The sequence below is a fragment of the Mytilus edulis genome, chromosome 6, assembly GCF_963676685.1.
Source record: "Mytilus edulis chromosome 6, xbMytEdul2.2, whole genome shotgun sequence".
In the NCBI taxonomy this organism is placed as follows: Eukaryota; Metazoa; Mollusca; class Bivalvia; order Mytilida; family Mytilidae; genus Mytilus; species Mytilus edulis.
Genome location: NC_092349.1, coordinates 37,199,434 through 37,221,744, shown reverse-complemented (window position 1 = coordinate 37,221,744; position 22,311 = coordinate 37,199,434). Strand labels below are relative to the sequence as shown.

General features: G+C 30.8%; 1 protein-coding gene across 1 annotated transcript; it reads right to left on the bottom strand.

The window, feature by feature from the left end:
* Nucleotides 1-286: 286 nt before the first annotated feature.
* Nucleotides 287-22,311, bottom strand: LOC139527606 (uncharacterized). Its single transcript, XM_071323136.1, has 8 exons — nt 22,203-22,311; nt 17,208-17,301; nt 10,625-10,713; nt 9,060-9,386; nt 8,331-8,422; nt 7,436-7,613; nt 4,654-4,758; nt 287-2,180 (listed from the first exon to the last, which is right to left on the bottom strand). Exons 2-8 carry the CDS (start codon nt 17,225-17,227, stop codon nt 2,095-2,097), a joined length of 897 nt encoding a protein of 298 aa, XP_071179237.1. The 5' UTR covers nt 17,228-17,301; nt 22,203-22,311; the 3' UTR covers nt 287-2,094.

The window sequence follows — 22,311 nt, the reverse complement described above, 5'->3', positions numbered from 1 at the left end:
TATGTAAAAACATCATTTTAAACCAGATTGTAAGATCGAGTTCGTACACATTATCATTAACAGCTCCATAAAGTACATAAAGAAGGATATTGTCGACTAGATTGAACATATCCAAGGAAGTTTAATGAGTATTTGTTTGAGTATGTTATAGTACAAAGTTCATCGTTCTGTTTATAAAACATTACTCGGATTTATAGTCAAGCTAATACGCAACACTCATGTAGCCATATATGTACTTTTAAATGATTTTTTCTACACTTTCATAGTGTACAAAAATACAAGACAGTTTTTTTCTGATAGAAATACTTTAATGACTTTCATGACTTTGGTAAAATATTTTCTGACTAATGTTTATACACTTTAAAAAAAGAAATATGATGAACATTCATTAAAATATAATAAACTATTATTAATAACATTTATATAATAAATGCACCAAAAGTGTTTACGTTAACAAGAAATGGTGAAAAAATACACATTTTGTCTAAGTTTGATGCCATGATAAATAAATAATAAGAAATGTGTTTTTTCTTTTTTCTGAACAGCTTGTATCATAATGTTCTTAAGGGCATACGATACAGGTTTGATCCCGTATTTACATTTTGATAGAACTTTTCATATAAACTATTTTTCACTGATTAAATCAAGTATGTAATAAAACATCTACCTGCATGTGCTACTTTTTGAGTATATGAGGTCGAAATTTTGTATATTTGCTCAAAATTCGGAATTGTGGCTGTATTGTCCCTTTCGAAACAGAGACATAACGTTTTTGTTTTAAAAGATAAACACAAATTGTTTTTTTGTTGAATAATTTGTAATTTCTGTATTTTATAAGTATCCAAAAAAATAATTCATTTTTTATTCAGAAATAATTCATATTTATCAAATGTTCATGAATGTAGAAAAAACATCATTTTTTCCTGTATGTTTTTTAAATTAATAAAAAATTACACTATTTACGTTTTCATAAAAATTGGCACACATAATCTTTTTGCGTAATCAAACCAAATGGCATTTTAAAAAAGAGGGGTCTATGAACTCGTTCTCAAGTTAAATAAGTTTGAATGATAAAAATCAGTCGAAAACTGAATCTTTTCCCGATAAGTCACAGTTTGACGTCGCGAAAATAACAATTTACGTTAGCAACGTCATTACCTCCCCTGTAACTGTATCGTATAATAAGACGATTGGTTTGGGAACAATTAAGCTCACAAAACACGTCTTACATCTACGACATGTTTTACCAGTCACATATGTAGCTTAATTACAAATAAATATTTAACATTAGGAAACATATAGAATTGATATGGTTACTTTTCTATTTGCACTTGTATTTGATTCAATTACAGGACTTTTATAAAATAAAAATATCTCTAAAAATATGATTGTCTTATACAATGTTTTGCGATCACATACGAAAACACAATATTCAACTAATATATGTATATTGGTATACAAACTAGAAAAAGCTATATGATAAAACAGTACATGTTATAGTTGAACTGAATAAATTCATATATTAATGGCAAACTGAATAAATTCATATATTAATGACAAACTAAATTAAATCATAAATTATAGTTTACATAAAAAGAAACTTAAAATTAAAATAATGTATGAAACTGAAACAACAAAAACTTAAATAGAATTCTTTTAATCGCGAATTAAAACAAATTCTTTAATGGTATAAGATTAGTAGAATGCACAAAATGTGTCAAAACATGAAATTACTATTTGTTTTATTAAACAAAACATTATAAAGATACCAAAGGCTTTACATGAAGCACTTATCCTCCTAAGCATGCATGAAATATTTCCCATGTGACGTCAAACAAACAACAACCGATCAATGTATTTATAAAATTTGTTAAATGAAAACAATGGATACATTTACGATTTTAAAACAAGTAGGCGATATATATTGTATAATTTACAACATTTGTGTTACTTTATATGACATTTTGAATTAAAAATGAACAGCATCAATCCATTTGTGTACGTTTCATAAATTTTACTATACATAAAAAGTTCATCTTAATAGATCTTAAGTAACCAAATAATGAAAACTGTTGGACACTTTCTTCAATCCCCTTATGTATTTGTTAGAGATGTCTCACTCAAACTGTTATTTCTTGAGAAGTATTTTGTTTTACCATGAAAGAAATCTCGTATACAACCTGCAGGTTTGAAAAAATAAAAGACGTTTTCGTTAGGTAAAAACTATAATATCGTGTCAGTAATAGGTATATTTGCAACATTCATATCATTTCTTAAAAAATCTTTCCAGGAAAAGTATCTTCAACAAATCGAACTAAATATACAATGTATTTAAACATTAGAATTAAAAGAACCTTACATAACAAACAGTTGCAAATGAAGTTTACATGTGTGATCATCATGGTGTAAGGCAAAACAATGATTATATGCGTCGCTGGTTTTGCTGATAGCGTTATTGTTCATCTTGTCTTGTTGATGATTGTTGCTATTAATGTTTGACACTATTCGTTAGTAAAAAAAGAACAGTAAAAACGTCATTTAACGATTTAACTTCTTTTATAAATACTATATAACTTTTGGACTATTTTAAATCTCGGTCTATTTCTGAAATTAATTCTTACATACTTTTGATTTTTTACCCTGTATGCTAACATTGCCCATGTGAAATCAAATTGTTTGTATATAGTATCAAGGCTTCTTACTATACAAATCCTTGTACGACAAATATATGTGACCAAGGATTTGTATAGCTATACAAATCCTTGATGTGAAATATAAAATTTTCTGACGTCAGACACGCTAGTTAATGAATGTGTTTGTAGATAGATGTTTTTGTGTTCTGTTAAATTGTTCCTTTTAAAATTGTTACACGATGATAACTGGTATACCCATGTTTTGACTATTTTATTTATTACGTCTGCTTAGTTCATGCATCACTGTAAATAAAACGAATTTCGATGAGACTTTCGTCAAAGTAAGAGGTTAAGCGCTAGAAAACCAGGTTTAATCCACCATTTTCTACATCTGAAACCCTGTACCAAGTCAGGAATATGACAGTTCTTTTCCATTCGTTTTTAATGTGTTTTGTCATTTGATTTTGCCATGTGATTATGGACTTTCTGATTAGATTTTCCCCTGATTTCAGTATTTTGCTGATTTTACTTTGTGTGGGGACTTCCAATTATTTCTGCTGTGTAGTATTGTAGATTTTGTATTTCATATAATGATGACGACAAATAAAAAAGTCGTCTTTTCCTATTATTATGTACTTGATAGAGGGTTGCTGCTCACAAGAAAGTTATTAAACGAAAAATGATGAAGTTGAAATTATCTCTTCGTAAATTTTACGGACGCCATCACGAGTTGGTTAACCGTTAGAGAATATCCTATTCACAGAATATATCGAATATTTTTCTTATGTCGTAACTACAATTTCTTACCCTTTCGACAAAAGTGACCTACCCAATTAAGCTATTTACCGGTTTTGTAAAAACATGAACAATACGAATGGTTCAACATGTGGAACAAGATCTGCTAACCCTTCCTGAGCATATAAGATCACCTCAATTATTTAATGGGGCTCGTGCTGCTTAGTCTTTAGTTTTCTATATTGTTTCTTGTGTACTTTTGTTTGTCTGTCTTTCTCTTTTTAACTTTTAATTGAAGTCTGGAGCTGGCATGTCAGTTAACTGCTAGTAGTCTGATGTTATTTATGTATGATTGTCATTTTGTTTCTTTTCTTTGGTTACATCTTCTGACATCAGACTCGGACTTCTCTTGGACTGAATTTTAATGTGCATGTTATTATGCGTTTACTTTTCGACATTGGCTAGAGTTATAGGGGGAGGGTTGAGATCTCATCAACATGTTTAACCCCACCGCGTTTTTGTGCCTGTCCATAGTCAGGAGCCTCTGGCCTTGTTAGTCTTGTATTATTTTTGATTTTAATACAATTTGGAGTTTAGTATGGCGTTCATTATCACTGAACTAGTATATATTTGTTTAGGGGCCAGCTGAAGGACACCTCCGGGTGCGGGGATTTCTCGCTGCATTGAAGACCTGTTAGTGACCTTCTGTTGTTGTCTGCTCTATGGTCAGGTTGTTGTCTCTTTGAACATTCCCCATTTCAATTCTCAATTCTATATAAGTTTACTAATGACATCGGACGATGAGTTAAGCCTTTTTCAACTGATTTTTTTAGTTCTTTCTTATGTTGTACTGCTATACCACTGTATCAGGTTAGGGGAGGGTTGGCCTCCCGCTGACATGTTTAACCCCGACACATTATGTATGTTTGTGCCTGTCCCAAGTCAGAAGTTTTGTGGTTGTCGTTTGTTTATGTGTTACATATTTGTTTTTCGCTCATTTTTTACATAAATAAGGCTATTAGTTTCTCGTTTGAATTGTTTTACATTGTCTTATCTGTGCCTTTTATAGCTGACTATGCGTAATGGGCTTTGCTCATTGTTGAAGGCCGTATGGTGACCTATAGTTGTTAATGTCTGTGTCATTTTGGTCTTTTGTGGATAGTTGTCTCATTGGCAATCATACCACATCTTCTTTTTTATATTAATTAGCAGCAAAAACGACGTTTGCCTTTAATTTATGTCAATTCGGTACACTTAATGTTTGTATTGTTATATTTTTTCTTACCTTTTATCTTTCTTCTAAATAGATAAACAACAAACACGATTACAACGAATGTAATGGCTATCGAAAAACCAATAACAACCGTCTTCACCACTAAATTATTATTTACTGAAACAGTAAAAATAAGGCATATTTATTGCACCCAACACACAAAAACAGTATAACAAAATACCGGAGTCCAAAGTTATGTTTTGCCACATTACACTATTGTATTGTGTTTGGTGTTACATTGCAATATTATAAATCTGACTGTTAATTTATCTTTATAAACGTTTACCCTTTTAATTTGTTTTAAGTTAAGAACGCGGCTTTTCTCGAAATCTTTACTGATTTTATGATTGTGTTGTGTTTGTTGAATGTTCATTGACTCCCGTTTCATTGATATTTTTGACGATACTTATTGATGAAGGTCGTAAAGTGGCATGTAGTTGCATTGTTTTCAAAGGTAAGCGTACCATTAACATAGAGTCAAAACGTATGTTTTCAGTCTTCCAATAATACCGACTTCTTGTATATATTTTGGTTTTGGCTAAACATACATGTATTATTTGAGTTTGATAAGCATAAAACACGTTTCTTGAACGGGAAGCTTTCAAATTATAAATTCTTTCTTATAAAAGCGATGATTGTTTTCATTTCTTATTGTTAACTATCCATTTTTATGGTGTTTGTGTATCTCAACTTGTTCGATTTCACTCGTGTATGTATTAACTTATTTGATTTGAACGAAAAAAATCTCTGTTTTACTGACAAACTATTACAACAGTGTTTCCGATATCACAACTAGTAAAAATAATTATTAAATTTCATCATTAGTACAAAGCAATCATTCGTAAATATGAATCAACATGCAGACTTCTTATACGTTCAGGTCACATCAAATATTGTATGGTAATATTCTTTACAAAGCTTAAAATTTCGGCATTCAACTCAAATGTAAACCAAACCTTTAAACAGACTTATTCGGGAAGGAAATAGTAACGATACTGTTGTCAAGTCAAGGACTGAATATTTTGACATTATTCGGAAATACACACATTTATTCTAAAACCAGATGTTGGCATATATTTTCATATATTTCATGATGGTGTTATACTAAACTCCTAACGAGAGGGATTGTACTTGATTTTCTAATGATGATACATAATATTTCTATCAGTTTAATTGAAAACTGGACCTGACATGTCATTAACTGCTAGTAGTTCTTTGTTCATGTATGTATCATTGTCATTTTGCTTAGTTTCTTTTGTTATCTATTCTGACATCGGACTCACGATTTACAGTGCGTATAACTATGCTTTTCTTTATTCTACTATAGCTAAATGTAAACGGGGAGAGATGATATCTCACACAACATGATATCTCACAAAACATGTAAAACCCCGCCGCTTTTTTTGCGCTTGTCAGGTGCCTCTGGCCTTTGTTAGTCTTGTATGTTTTTAAACTTTAGTTCATTTATGTGTTTTTGAGTTTAGTGTGTAGTCCATTTTCGCTGAACTAGTACAAAAATTTTTAGGAGCCAGCTGAGTACTACCTCTAGGTATGGAATTTTCTCACTGCATCAAAGACCCATTTGTGGCATTCGGCTGTTGTATGCTATCGGGTTGTTGGCTCTTTGGCATTCCCCATTTCAATTGTCAATTTTTTAAAGAGTAAATAAAATTGAGTATGGGAATAGGAAATGTGTCAAAGACATAACAACCCGACCATAGAAAAAACAACAGCAGAAGGTCACCAACAATTCTATAGATGTTCTTGAGTGCGTTTAGATAAATATCGACCAGTTTCACCTTCGTACTGAATACCACATCCCGGTTTGTTTCATGTAAGTAAATAAATAGTAGTGTTTATTATCAAGTTATATCAGTTTCAAAATTTAAAGAAAATGTGCAACCATTAAACGTGGACCTTACCGTATTGTTGGTGGACAGACGGGGACATGTAAGTCATGTTTTGACATGACACTTATCGATAGAAGGGTAACCACGATTTTTATTGTTAAAAATATTACCGATGGTAGTATTTTTAGATTACCGATTTTGAAGATTGAGACGTGTAGATACCCTTTGAACGAGTTTAGTATTTAATGTTTTTTCCATTTCTAAGCTTCATGTTTGTTTTTTGTGTGTGAATTATATTATAAAGGAGCAAAGACTGGCGTCCAAAATATGAACCAGCATACAATAAACTAAGTTATGTAAAAATGATAAATCTGTTCGGCTAAAAATGTCAAACGCTATTAGTATTAATTACCCGAAAAAGATAGGGTATATCAGGGTAGCGACTGACGGTGACTAAATAATAGAATGGGGCTGAATATTGAAATACTACTTTTTGAAAAATATTCCTAAAGTAATGAACTAGAGAAATTCTCGCCGATCGGACACACACTCAATAATCTAGTATATTATTAGAGCATAAACCTGAAGCAAAATATGACCAAAATACAGTATTCCCAAATATTCTTTTAACAAATGCTTGGAGAACATATTGTGTGTGTTAAAATCATACACGGACTTCTAAATGCTACGATTTGATAAAAAAAAATATCTCACCACAAAAACTAGAATTAAAACTCTGTACACCAGCCGATCATTTTTGACGCACTAATTATAAAGTTTTAAGATTCATATACAGAACAAAATTGAAAAAAACATAGTTCACAAATGTTTTGCCAAATAAAGCTAAGGTAATGGATAGCCTATGAAATTGTTCCTCACAAGGTGGTATTTATTTCCTTAAAATAACTAATGAATACAATTAAAAGCAATAACATAACCCTTACCAGAACAACAGTCGTAAGTACGATTGAACACTTCTATCTCAATGTTTTCAAATCTACAAAAGGAACGAATGGTTCCACTACAACTGTGATCCTTGAATACAAATTTGATTGTGTCTTCTGTAGTGTAAAAAGATTCTGATAAACTTGTGCGTTTTCTTTTGTGTTTAATTCTACCATTCTAAAATAATAAAATAGAGTACATTTTGTAATTTGTTCGATTTGCATCTGTTTTCAAATTCAGTCGCATACAATATCATTAACGCTAAAAGGTTTACTGCACCGGCTATGAGACAACTAGCTTTTTATAAAATCTATTAATTGTTTAATAATAAAGGCAAACATATGCAATGAATTGTTCAAATCAAAGGTAACATTTAATACTTTTATGTGCAATTCGGTTCCTGATCTGATTGAGGCATTCTCAAATATTATATACTAGAAAAACAATCGGATCCGAAAGAAAAATCTTTTGATTCGGACAGAGATGCATTTATGTGCGTTATTGTGTGGTTTTAAGTGACATAAAATGAGTTTGAGTTATTTTTCTTTGCCGCTTTTGGACTAGTACATGGTTGATTTTACAGGTTTTGACTAAACGAATTGAGACATGCGGTATTTACAACGTAAACTAATCTAACATATGAGTACCGAATGCTCAAAGAATATACCATTAAAAACGCGTCCTGCAAAAATATGACATTAGTCCATATTGAAACTCAAAATTTAAGCTCATCAATTTTCAAACGAACCAATAATCTTTATACGAATAACTGCATATTGGCGATTGAATAATAAGTAATTTGAAGACATGATTGTGTTTTGTAGAAATGACGTTCAAATCACAACAGAAGAAAATAGTTCATTTAAGTACAATGTCTGTATATGTATATTTTACCTCTATAGTGGAATAACATATAGGTGCTGGAAAGATTTTTTGAATCTCAATTACCATTGTCAAACTCGGATGCGAACATGAAAAAATAATGCCTATAAAAAAAATTTAAAAGCTATTAAAGTTGAGATCAGTGATTCCATCGATGTGAATCCAGTTATTCGCTATATCAGTTGAATTATATTACAATAATAAATACCACGTTGTAAATTGAAATTCGTGAAGTCAACAGATTAGTGGAAAAGCAAATCATAAAAATATCAGACATTATTATATTTTCATGAGATATCCTTCTGCATGTTGTATTTTGCTTTTTTTTTTATCAGACATACATTTACCTGGTTGTTGACTATTGTCATATGGACTGCAAACCATCAGAATATCTATAATAAATATGGTGTCTTGTATAGGTTGTACATAATTATGAAGCCAAGTCTTGGAATAGGGTCAATTAATTTGATGACTTCTTTAACCAATCTTCAAAGGCTCATGGATGCCTTGAAAATGTCTCTTTGCGTTGAATATGTACTTATTTCAGTTATAGTTCAATTTTTTCTAACCCTTCATCCCAATTGAACACATTTGCAAACCTTACCTATTATATATTGTAAATTTCATCGTCTTGAATGTGCATTTACAATTTAAGCGAGCAACAATCAATTAAGAAGTTGTGAACATGTACTTTCTAAACATTTAACCGATGTTCCACCACTACAGACACACACCACTTACTATTAATACTATAGTTGTGTCGTTCCAGCTTAAGTTCTTTGGTACGTTCATCCATTCCACAACTACAGGTATAAAGCGCAAAATCACTCTGGTCAAAATTATGGATATGAAGAGCAGACTCTGTGCAATTTTCATTTTTTGTCTCTGTATATTTGCTTTTGTTGGATGAAATTCCATTCAAAATAAGTATACTAGTACTTTGATTTCTATGATTTGTCCATCGCCATATCAAATTGGGGTTTTGACATACGTTGGATTTTTTGTCTATCGTACAGTTAAGAATAGCTGTTTTACCAAACTGAACCGGACTTTGAATATCCCATTTTACTGCAAAAATATCAAGATTATATTTAGGTCTTATCGTAACGACGATCAGTACAAGTGTTTAATTCCACGAAAATCCTGTAATCCTGACGTGCATGTAACAATCATTATTCATGTGTTGTTGGACAATATTCATGCAGATACATGTGAAATCGAACCCCCCTTAATAATTATTCACAGATGATATCGAATATGTTCCTTATGTCGTAATGTCAATCCCGTTCCCATTTTATGAATTTGACCTACCGCATGAGACTAATAACCGGGTTTGTAATAACACGAGCAACACGAGGAGTACCACAGGTGTTTGCAGGATCTCCTTACCCTTTCGGAGCATTTGAGATCACCCCCAGTGTTTTATTGTGTTTGCATTGCTTATTTTTTAGTTTTCTATGTGCACTATTATTTTTCTGTTTGACTTTGTCGTTTTACATGTAATGTAAGCGTCGAAAACATATGTAAGTTTAATCAATAAGCATAAATGTAGCAATAATTGGAAAATAAATTTCTAAAACTATCAATCACACAAATGATCTAAGTCGATTGTGTATGACTTTTCAGTGAAAGCAATTGATTAATATGTTCCAAAGTCGTTAAATACGTCCTATATTGAATTCCATACTGTGTCATCAGTCACAAATTACAATTTGTGTTAAAAACATAAAAGAGAACATCATATTTTTATGTAGCCACCATTTAAATAAAGGCAAAAGTTGCATACTACTATTCAAAGGTCGATTTAGAGAAAACTATTTCGGCTTACAAACTAAAACCGAGGACAACATATCCTTTATAAGAAGATAATAATTGAACAAGAGAAACATTGAACTGCAACAAAAACAAATGCCAACATACATAGAAACAGACTATTTGATAATAACTGCCAAATTCCTGACTTGGTACAAAACAATTAAAGAAAGGAAAGGTGGGTTGAATCTGGTTGTATGACTAACCAAAATGCACGCGCTCATATGTCAATGGTAAACATATATCGCTAAAATGCCAATACTACGTGGCAGGAATACAGTTCAAACAAATGCAAGAACACTCTGCAGTGAAAAACGCATAAATAAATGATATGATAGTACATAACAACATGTAAACTGCATGATAACAACGAATATATTCTATTAACGCCAGCCCAAGATATTAATAAACCGCTGTGATGACAACTTATGTTGAAACGTCTATCTAACAAATGTAAACTATTCACTGGAATTTTGATATCATATAATAAGTACCTGATAACTCCTCTGTTTTACGGATAAAGCATAATACTGGTAGAATAATAATGAGCCATAGTGAACTTGCAGTAAGTTTCCGGCTTGACCTATTAAACATGTCAAATACAAGTACATTTAAACATTTCCGGATGCACAACGATTGCAGAGAATAACAATAAATAACAATAAATGATAAATTGCTAGCTAAGACACCTTCATTTTCATTGGTGATACCGCTTCTGATTGTAATTGTTCTTGTAAGTTTAAATTAAATGGATAATTCATGTAGTTTAAGTAGAGAAAACGGAGTGTTACAAAAACACTAATCTAAAAAGAGATAAACAAACAATAGAGCAATGAACGTATATATAGCATGACTGAAATCTGTGATTTGGTGCTGTAAAAAAAAAATGGAGCAAAAAAATTAACAATCAAATACAAAAACAATTCCTGCAATTATAATATAGAAAAATATGGTAAACCATGACACTCCATTCAAGGAAGGCAAATATTGCCGGACTAATTAATGTGCACATTTACAGAAGTGATGTACGCATATCTTTGGAGTCTTCTGCTTATGTTTTCTGAAAAGGTACATTGACACAAAATCGTATCGATGATCAATGTACTCGAAATTGCACCAATTTCAGATGAACAGTTCTATACTGACATTAACATCTTAGTACTAGTACAATATAACATCTTAAAGATTCACAAGGAATTTATACTTGGTTCACTTTTATCAATGATTCAACACAAGAAATGAATATTGATATACAAAAGATAATGTTCTGACAAAATCTGGACAAGTAAACAAACTAAAGACTTGGATTTAGAATATTGCTTGCAACTCTTATGCAGAATTACTGGAAAATAAAATAAACAGTTTGAACGAAAATAACAAACTTTTTCTTTACAAAAATATTAAAGTCAAACAAGACCAAAAATTTTATCTAAGATATCCAAATTTTAAACTAGACGTTTATTTATAAAAATTAGAATTAGTGACCATAATTTGCTCATTGAAAGGGGCAGATATCTAAAAATACCTCGAGACAAAAGAACATGTTTAACTTGACGTTAAACCTTGGAAGATAAAAATCAACTTTCTCCTCTACTGTCAAATTAAAAATGTTTTACGTATAAATCTTGTTAATGACATGGCAATAGATAATCCTTTGTTTCCAAATCTATCTGATACTGAAAAACTAGTAGTCCTACTAAATCCTTCTAATATAAACCAAGTAAAAAAAAAACAGGTTCCTTTATAAAACAGTCTTTAGAGCTAAGGACAGGAGACTCTTCGTTACTGAGTAGTTTACTTTTATTCATATATATAGATATGTGTGTGTTCAACTCAGTTAGTTTATTGTTGTTGTTATTTTTGTTTATGTCACAAGTATAATGTTACTTATATGAAAAATAAAGACTATCGGTGGTTGTCGTTTGTTTATGTGTTACATATTTGTTTTTCGTTCATTTTTTTTACATAAATAAGGCTGTTAGTTTTCTCGTTTAAATTGTTTTACATTGTCTTATCGGGGCCTTTTATAGCTGACTATGCGGTATGGGCTTTGCTCATTTTTGAAGGCCGTGAACAGATCTGAGAGTACTCGAAGTTATCTGACAGCTAGTTCAAAGCCATTAACAACTAATAAAAAAAACTCATGCCTGTAAGACTAAGCAATCAATTATCAAAATCATTGTAATAAATTACTTCGCTCTTTAATTGGAATAAAAATATCTTATCTAATCTATCTTATCTATAATTGTAAGTGTAACCTTAACTAAACGAAAAGAACAATATTTCTCACATTTTAGTGCACTTCTGTGTCTGGATGTTATGATAACTTGACACAATTTATAATAGCTATGCGTAAATTGGTCGTATGAATATGTATATTCAAAGACAATGACACAAATTAAAAAAAAATCAAAATTGAAGCTTGTTAACTTATCAGCTTTTGCATTTTGTTGAATGGTTTAGTCAGTTATTATTATAGCACAGCTTAATAATATTGACACGTAATATATATATATCATACGACGACTTGTAATGTGCTTCCTCATAGTGCATAATGCACACAGGTAGTTATTGTATGTTAATTTTCTATGTTTTTGTTATATAATCTGTTCTTATGAGATCTTTTAAACTTGGAGAACACTGTCGTCAATGATAAAAGAAGCTTAACCTGTTTAAATTTTCATTATAGATCAGTTTAAATAAACGATAAAAGAGGGACGAAAGATACCAAAGGGACAGTCAAACTTATAAATCTAAAACAAACTGACAACGCCATGGCCAAAAAATGAAAAAAGACAAACAGATAAACATTTGTTTGAAATAATAATAATATCATAAGATAAATGTTGTTTGAAATCCCTTCAGCAAATTTATATTGTATTAATATACCTTCCGATTGTATACTAATTTTTATTGAATTTGAATAGATGGGACTACTGTCTAAGGAAAGAACCATTAATTCTTAACACAACACGATAAAAAGTCTGAGAAACGCATGACCTTGTGCAATTCGAAATAGGAACATCAAGATTCGACATGATGTTGAGAAGTGAATTTTCATGAAGCAATATTTGCTTAGTTATGCTTTAATTGTCAAAAACAAAATTAAACCTAGTACCAGTTAAACAAAATAAGATTCTACTACTGTTCAAATTGTAATTTTTGAAAATAACTGTATTCAACAGGTACAGACAAATCTACTTACCAAATCGCTGTATCTATGAAAAAGTATTGTAACGGGGTTTAAGTTATATTACATTCATGGGGACCTAAAACGGGGAAGGTGTCGACCCGACAGCCCAACCAGAGAGCAGAAATCAGCCTGAAGCCACCAATGGACCTTCAACGCTTCAGCTCCTAAACAATAATGCATTGACGCCACACTTAACTCAGAATCAAAATTAAAAAGAAGCACAACAAAGGCGTACACTTTTTGATTAATTTAATTAAACATATTTGTAATCCTGTTTGTTAGGAAAATGTATCATCTTATTTCTATTTTATACTTATTACATCCTTTTTTTCAAATACTATGAATATTAGCTCATTAAGAGTCTTCTGTTTTTTTATTGCTAGGGCTGAACCAATTTACTTTAATCAGTCATAGAACAGACAAATTTGAAATGAAGATTTAAAAAAAAACGTGTTAGATAACGGATCAAGATTCAGGTAGGTATTAATGGAGTTACATGAACTACAAAAAATCTTATAAAATACACTCGACATGACTTAAAGGGATATTTTACTATTAACTTGTCCTCAGCACATTATCAATTTACACATAATTACGTATACCCACAAACGAAAATTTTGTCACAAATCACTGGGAATTTAAAATATTTTATTGTCTTTATTTGTAATCCGGAGTTTATCTTTTTATCAGCATAAAACCAGTCATGAGTGTTAAGGAATGTATACAATTAACACTTTTGAATAAGTGCATATACCTTTTAAAATTCAAACTGTGTTTTCAATGTTAAACTTTATAACATTACAAATTCTTAAACAACAGGGTTTTAATCTGCTGTTTGTTCCACTTAAAGTTATCACAAATTTTTAATAAATGCACAGTTTCATGCAAAGTTAAAATCACAGATGCAAAACAAAGTATTATAGATTTGATTAAAAAGCTACGAAAGGATTCACAGCAAACAACGTAAAATTATCAAAAAAAAGCCAAAGGTCAGATTAATGTACAAAACAACACATCAACGACAGCGACCAACGACAAAACTGCATTGGATAATTATTGAGGGTATTTATTTTCATTCATACATGTTATGATGGTATAATACTAAACCCCTAACGGGAAGGATTGTGCCTGATATTCATATGACGAAATCATAATCTTTCAATCAGTTTAATTGAATTCTGGAGCTGGCATGTCAGTTAACTGCTAGTAGTCTGTTGTTATTTATGTATTATTGTCATTTTGTTTATTTTCGTTGGTTACATCTTCTGAAATCAGGCTCGGACTTCTCTTGAATTGAATTTTAAATGTGCGTATTGTTATGCGTTTACTTTTCTACATTGGCTAGAGGTATAGGGAGAGGGTTGAGATCGCATAAACATGTTTAACCCCGCCGCATTTTTGCGCCTGTCCCAAGTCAGGAGCCTCTGGCCTTTGTTAGTCTTTTATTATATTAATTTTAGTTTCTTGTGTACAATTTGGAAATTAGTATGGCGTTCTTTATCACTGAACTAGTATATATTTGTTTAGGGGCCAGCTGAAGGACGTCTCCGGGTGCAGAAATGTCTCGTTACACTGAAGACCTGTTGGTGACATTCTGCTGTTGTTTTTGCTATGGTCGGGTTGTTGTCTCTTTGACACATTCCCCATTTCCATTCTCCATTTTATTATTATTGAAATCAGTATGTACCAATGATTATATTAAAAAATAAATCTTGCTGCAATATATTACTAGATTTATTTCACTCGACTTGAATTGGCGGGGTCTCAGAAGTTCGTTTATTTTAGACCAGTCCACCTATATACAGGAGTTTTGGGATAAACTCGTTAACTCATTGTTCAGTTATTCGTCCCATATCATACACTCAGTTCTTTCGTATATGCGTTTGGAGACACTAATAGATGATTAGAATTCAATAATAATTATAACGGTAATTATGAAATAATTCATGGGGGCTTGAATATATCGTTATTTTACCACGGGTTGGCCCTTTATGCAAAATATTTTACCCCTGAGCGATAGCGAGGGGTAAAATATCGGCATAAAGGGACAACCCGTGGTAAAATCTAGATATATTCAAGCCCCCATGAATTATTTCGATTCTAATAGGACAACTACGGCCATTGTTTTGGATCGAAGCGCTCTAGGTGAAGGCATTATTTGCCGTTCCCATCAATAAACGCACTTTTAAAACGACGTAAAAGAACGGATCAAACTGAATAAGTGACATGCTTAAAGATTTTACAATAACGATTTTTTTTATTTTTTGGTGAATTTAAATCAAAATTTACTTATAATGTCTTATATGTTTAACAAAAATCGTCTTATATCACATTTAGCATCATTTGTTTACGTTTCCTTGTTGTTATTTTTTTTGTTTAGGCAAGCGTGTATTTTCCCGTAAAATGCTTATATTCTTACGTCATCGTTCTATGACGTCGGGTATCTCATTCATAAAAAAGCATATGACGTAGGAGTACGATTGGAACAGCCCTGACAATATATTTATATTTTACCACGGGTGTGTACTCAAAGCGTTTGAAGGACGTCATGTTAGAATCATCCTTATCACACACGTCTTCAAATATGCTGTCCTTATGCAAATTAAACATCATCTCCGCCCGATCAGTTGAAATAACATTGGTAATACTTACAGAAAAAATTGAAAAATTATTTAAATAAACAACAAAATATTGTATAAGGAAGTCTAACAAGGGCCCATGTACGTTAAAAGGTAAACCTCTGTATAGAAAGCATCAATTTTGAAATACGACTGAAACATTTTCTAACAAAAATATAATTAACATACTGTACTGCGAAAAATAACTGTTAGGGAATATGTACGTCTAAAAATAACCCCATAAATCCCGCAAGCAAATGCGCGTAGGTAACATACCTACATGTATGTGGGAATGATCGCGTAGGTAAAGTAGCTGTTATGGCGACTATTTGCACGACGCTTCAAATAAAACTTTCACGTTCAGTTCAGTATAATAATACAGTGATATACTTTATAAAAGTTAATATTATTGTAGATTTAAGGCACGTTTGCATTATTTTAATCCGAATTAAACAAAATTGAACATGCCAATGTAATTTACAGTATAGTATTTATAAACGCTGTAAAGAGTAATTTGAAAATCGTAATAAAATCTCCAAACTGTTTTGGCAAAATTAAATACTTTTGCAAGATATCGTGTTGATCGATGTAAACGAAAATAACATTTTCAATTATTTTTTTTCTAAAAACCGACACTTTTTATGAAGTATTGTTCTTTAAAGGTAACTATTATTCGTTGAAATCTTTAATGGTAACTATTATTCGTTGAAAGCCTAACTAAAGTAGATATATATACATTTTTAACAGTATAAAAGGTTAAGAAGACAAAATATCCCAATACATTTAGTTCTATGACGCCTCTTTTAAATTTTTTACTCTGAATAATAGTTACAATAACTTCTCTTTATTCTATATTTTGGGGAGAGGGTATTGAAGAAAGAGAAAAACAGCAAAAGGCAGCACATCTTCTTTTTTATAAACAATAGTACACCAAACACAACCTAGAAAACTTACCAGGGAGCAACTCAAACCCCACGAAAACTGAAAATGATATTACGTGATCAAAAAGTGCATTAAACAAAAATGAGCACATATTCAGTACAATTATATATTACATGTCAAGATGGGCATCTTTAAATTAGTAAATAGTGCTCTCAAATTATCATTCACAAAAACACTTCATGATTTGAATTTCCAGAGTAAAAATAATAATAATCAATTGCATATGAATAGGACGAGATGAGCAAAACCAGAAATGACAAAAAAAGACATCCATGTTCAATCGTGATCTACCGTTAGTGTACATTGTAGTATAAAATATGTTACCTTGAGTCATTCAAAAGCATCAGGTTGAGTTGGCTCCAAAAGTCTGTCGTGTATATGTGTGCTTAAAAATAGGTTGTCATTATATCCTCAAGGCCTGAAATAGAAATAAGAACTGTGCAAGAATTTACAATTTCAAAATTAATATTCTAGTACACAAACTCTCTACAAACTGCATTTTTTACAATCATCCTAATAAATATCAACTTAATTTAGATTTAAGGATTTTCTTTTTTAAGATATGCTTTTACTGGGGACTTGCAGCCATTCGAGAGAGGAGGCTTTGAAAGAAGTTGTGCAGTTTTTCCTTAAACAGCAATATTTTTTAAAGAATCAGACGTACCCTTATGATGAAATACAAACATATAAACAGTGAAATGTCGAAAATTTGGAGAGTGTGATTTGAACCGGGAACTTTTTCTGAAATTTTGAGACATGAGTTGGGAAATGTATATTCCATATACAGGTACATTGTTATAATGCTGCCTTGGTAGGGGAAATTAATAATATCAAAACTAAAATCGTATTGTTTGGCATAGACTGTGGTAACGAAATTACCTTGGATTTCGTCAATTCGAGGTAAAGGTCTAACAATGGGGCAGGCAGTTGTTCTTGTTGTTTCATTAATTTCTACTTCTGGAGGATATAACAATGAAACACAATAAGAAATTCTGCGGTGTTAATGGAAAGAAATCATTAAGTTATCTGGATGTGAAATCAAATGAGCTTCCTTATTTGATCTTCTTGTTTTGAAGTGTCTGAAAAAAATCCGATTCATATGAAAATTTAAAAAAAAAGAGTTCGACAAGAATAAGTGCACACACAGATCGTTCCTATATCTATGACTCAATTTCACAAGAATGTTGTCAATAATAAACTCCAGTATAATACTCACTTGTTCCTCTATGTTTCCTGTTTTACCTTTTTGTTCACTATTAACTCAATGTGTCGTAAAGTATTCCAAAGTAATAAATGCAAAGCGTATGCTACCATTTTATGTCGAAAAGCATTGTGGATTATACTGTAAATAATTTTTAAGTTAACATTGAGAATTGTGGTATACAGATAAATTAAAAATGGAAATAGGTAATACGTCAAAGAGGCGACAACTCGACCAGACAACAGCCGAAAGTCACAGAAGGTTTCAAAATCAAACTTTTTTGATAAAATTAAATTCAAAGAAAGAGTGAGATTTAAAATCATCCAACAGTTCTTTAGACATTGATAGAGGTTTATCAGAATCCACAAATGGTCAAACAGTTTCAAATTATTTCTGATGAATCTCTCTCACTGTGGACATAACTTTGTCAATCTAATAGACAGTTTTATTGTAGAACATGCAGATGAGCCGGCAAATGTACGGTGATTTGTTTGGAATTTTACGAAGCTTGTGTATCCTAAACAAACAAAAATATGTGTATTACTCTTGAATTAATTGGTCAATAATTGACCACAAATCTTCCCAAAATCCGTAGATAAAAACATGTCAAAAGTCATCACATAATACAATTTGAATATCAAAGATTGAAAGTTATTGCAATAAAGCTACACACAGTATCACTTTTAAGTCTTTCAAACACCATAATTCTTGAGCGGTATAAACGCAAATCGTCAATATCAAATTTGATCTCCATTTTCTTATTACAAGTTTTTACAACATATTTACGTTTAAAAACGTTGGTTGAACGATTTATAAACAACCTTAAGTGTAATATATCGAGGACCACAACATTTGAAAATCAGTTTCTAAAAGATTTTGTTCATTACTCGTATATATATTGATGGGGTCTTGTCAACCAATAACCAACATTTTATGAGTGCTTGTGATTAGGGCTATAAAGACTAGGAGATCTGCTGCATATATTGATATATTTCTCAATATTGACTTGACTTGATGACTAAACTAGCATTTATAACAAACGCTTTGATATTTGTTTTAAAAAATAGATATCGTGCTATTCATAATTGTCATTAAATGACGACACCGGTGGAATACAACGCGAATGTGACTTTTACAACATATGTATTCATGGTATATAAAAAGCTTTACAGATACATAACTGCTGCTGAGGTATTAAGAATGGATTGTTTTATATTGGGTAATTATGTTTGAAACCTTTCGGCTATGGGACAACAGGCATATGAACAATACGACATTTATCTTGTATTTTTTTTTAAACATTAAAATCATCATTCTTCTTCTTTATATTTTTCAAAAACTATGTATATCATTATACATGTTATATGAGGTCTAACAAAATAAAGTTAAAGATATATTGATTAAGAATAAAGGGAAAATGACAACCAAACATAATAGGTAAAAATGTCAAAATAAGAGTACAAGACTCAACTTATTGATCATAATCTTAATCACTTTAAAAAAAACACAAATAAGTAGCAAAGAAACACAAAAGACTTATCAATGACGCACGAAGAAAATTATGTATAAAGGCTAAACAAAGTATGAAGTTGAGAGGCATTGAGAACTTAAAATTCCGACAACATGTAATGTATACCTAATAGACATGAATGTTAATTCCATAGCTTAGATTTAATGAGCTCCGTAAGAAAGGATTGCCATTTATATCAAAAGTCGAACGATAATTTATATTTGTTTTTAAATAACAGGAATACAAAAGTTCGTCCATTACATAGACCTCATAGTAATTTTGCTGCGACAAAATGTTGGAAAAATATTGTAAATTAAGGAAAATATCTCCCTCGTGCAAACCTCAGACTCCTTTTGAACTGTGGTTATACTTTTTTGTCTGTTTTAGTTTATATCTCTCCTTCTTTTTGATAACCCTTTGGAAAATAACTAGAGAGACATTGATTGTTGAAATGCGCATTAGGTGTTAAAACACATTGTAATGTTTATGCTATTATAAGCCAATTACAATAACTTTTATAAAGAGGTACAGATTAACTCCCAATCGATTTGCAGCACACATTTGACAAAAATCATATACATATTCAGTTTGAATCAAAGTCTTAAATATTTGTTTTATTTTCTTTTGTCGAATTCATCGCTTACAATTAACGAATATATCAACTGCACAATAAACGAAATGAAAAACTCTCGGCGAATCTTGAATATTACATGTTAAATAAAAATAACATGACTGTATAGTTATATTTATATGTGTTATCCTTGACATGATCCTTGTCTTGGTAAATTGTGTGAAAAGAATTAATTGTGCATTTTTTTTAATTTTATTTTTACAAAATGTGTAATTCTCAACAATTGATATTGTTGGGTTTTTTTTGTGATGTTACATTTAAATTTATAATCTAGTCACAGTCATGTGGAATGATGAATGTAGTAGACCGAATTCTTTTTAAAAACACATAAAACACTTAAAGTTTTATTAACAATACAATATATTTTTTAAAAACTATTTAAATAAAATAAAGAGTATAGTTAAAAGTACAAAACGATTTTGTTACATCCTTTCAAAAGGCATTCGATATCAATGTTTTTAATTATAGCAACTATGAAATATCATTATTGCAATTACGCTGTATATCAACATCACTTAATGTAAACATCTTAATCAATATATGGTTTGATACGGATATTATTTTATTCTTTTTTTTGAATCCCCATATAAATTTATAATGGTAATACTAAGAACTTATTTAGCATGCATAATATACTTTTTCTCGTTTCTACATTACTCTAATGTACGCTGGAGACAAAAACCTAGGAAGCCAGGTCAAAGAATGTAGCTTTAACGATTTATGAATTTCACTGTCCCTTTGGTATCTTTCGTCCCTTTTTTACCGGCTACCGTTAACATGGTATGATTTACAAACATTATTCAATACAATTTATTACAGTAAATAAATAACAAAATCTGTAAGATGAACATTTGTGATAGCATAGGCTATTTTTAGAGGATAATTAATCATGTTAATTAGCAGCAGTATTTACACTTGGGAAATACTACTGCTTCGTCAGAAAGGAATACAATAGTTTATATAAGGTGACGTTGCAACTTCTTTTATGATTTTTTTTTACAAAATAAAACAATGAGCAAAAGTGGAAAAATTCAAAAAAAATCAAAAACACTCATATTCGACTTATCAAAAAATCACCAATAATCAACAACCAAATGGCAGTCTTCGAAACCGTGTCTTCGAACTACCACATACTAAGTTTGAAAGGTCTGTGCTTACTTTGTGTAACAAAATGTTAGAATTATAAAAAAAAAAAAAAAAAAAGAAAGAAAAGAAAGAAAACAAGTTGATAATGAAGGTTAAGGTATTTTTTTTTTTAATGTTGGCAAACAGAAATCAACCATAACAACCTGACTACAGTGTTCTTGATTGGATGAGGCACATGAATAATCTAGTGGGGTAGCCATGTGTATAAGTTTTAAATCTTTTCCAAACATACGAAAACTTTATAACAGCACAACATTTGCCGAAACAGTTGAAATAATACCAAATATGTACTGCGCATGAATAATAACTAACCACATGGAGTACTTTCGTTTTCTATTCAAAACCCAAATTTACTCAGACATGTCGACTGCATGTCTACAGTAAAACCATTTCAAAGACATAATTAGCAGTTTTGGGAAAGATTAACTTGTAAAATGTCATAATATCATAATATCAGAATCTATAGTATGCCAGTAGACACGTGTTTACTGTGGATTCATTATTTTCGTGTAATGCTGAATACTTGCACTTTCGTTGATATTTGATTTCGTGATTTTGTCAATTTCTGTATACAAAGCCTATTGACAATATGTTATTCGTTTAACATTTCAATTCGTGGTTCACCTGAACACACGAAACCCACGAAAATTGGTATCCAACGAATAATAATGAATCCACAGTATATTTGATAAAATATATCTCCAGAAATTATTGAAACAAATAATTGATACACTTAATAACAGCAATAATTTGAATTAAAACAAGATAACAATATTTACGTACTATATAATTTGCTGTTCATATGAGGTGTGGAGAAATACTTGTTCTTACCTATTAAGATAATTGTTGAATTCCAACTGCCTCACCCCAAACACAATGACAATCCTTATACATAACTAGCTTTAAACTTCCTTATTGACGTCTTTGTCACAATTTGAAA

Bases quoted from the DNA above. Each gene is read 5' to 3' on its own strand.
- LOC139527606 (XM_071323136.1), bottom strand. From the start codon at position 17,227: ATGCTTTTGAATGACTCAAG. The intron at 8,423-9,059 runs GTAAGTGGTGTG...TTTTTTTTATAG, and splicing joins ACACAACTATAGTATTAATA to GCATTATTTTTTCATGTTCG. The intron at 7,614-8,330 runs GTAAAATATACA...TTATTATTTTAG, and splicing joins TATGTTATTCCACTATAGAG to AATGGTAGAATTAAACACAA.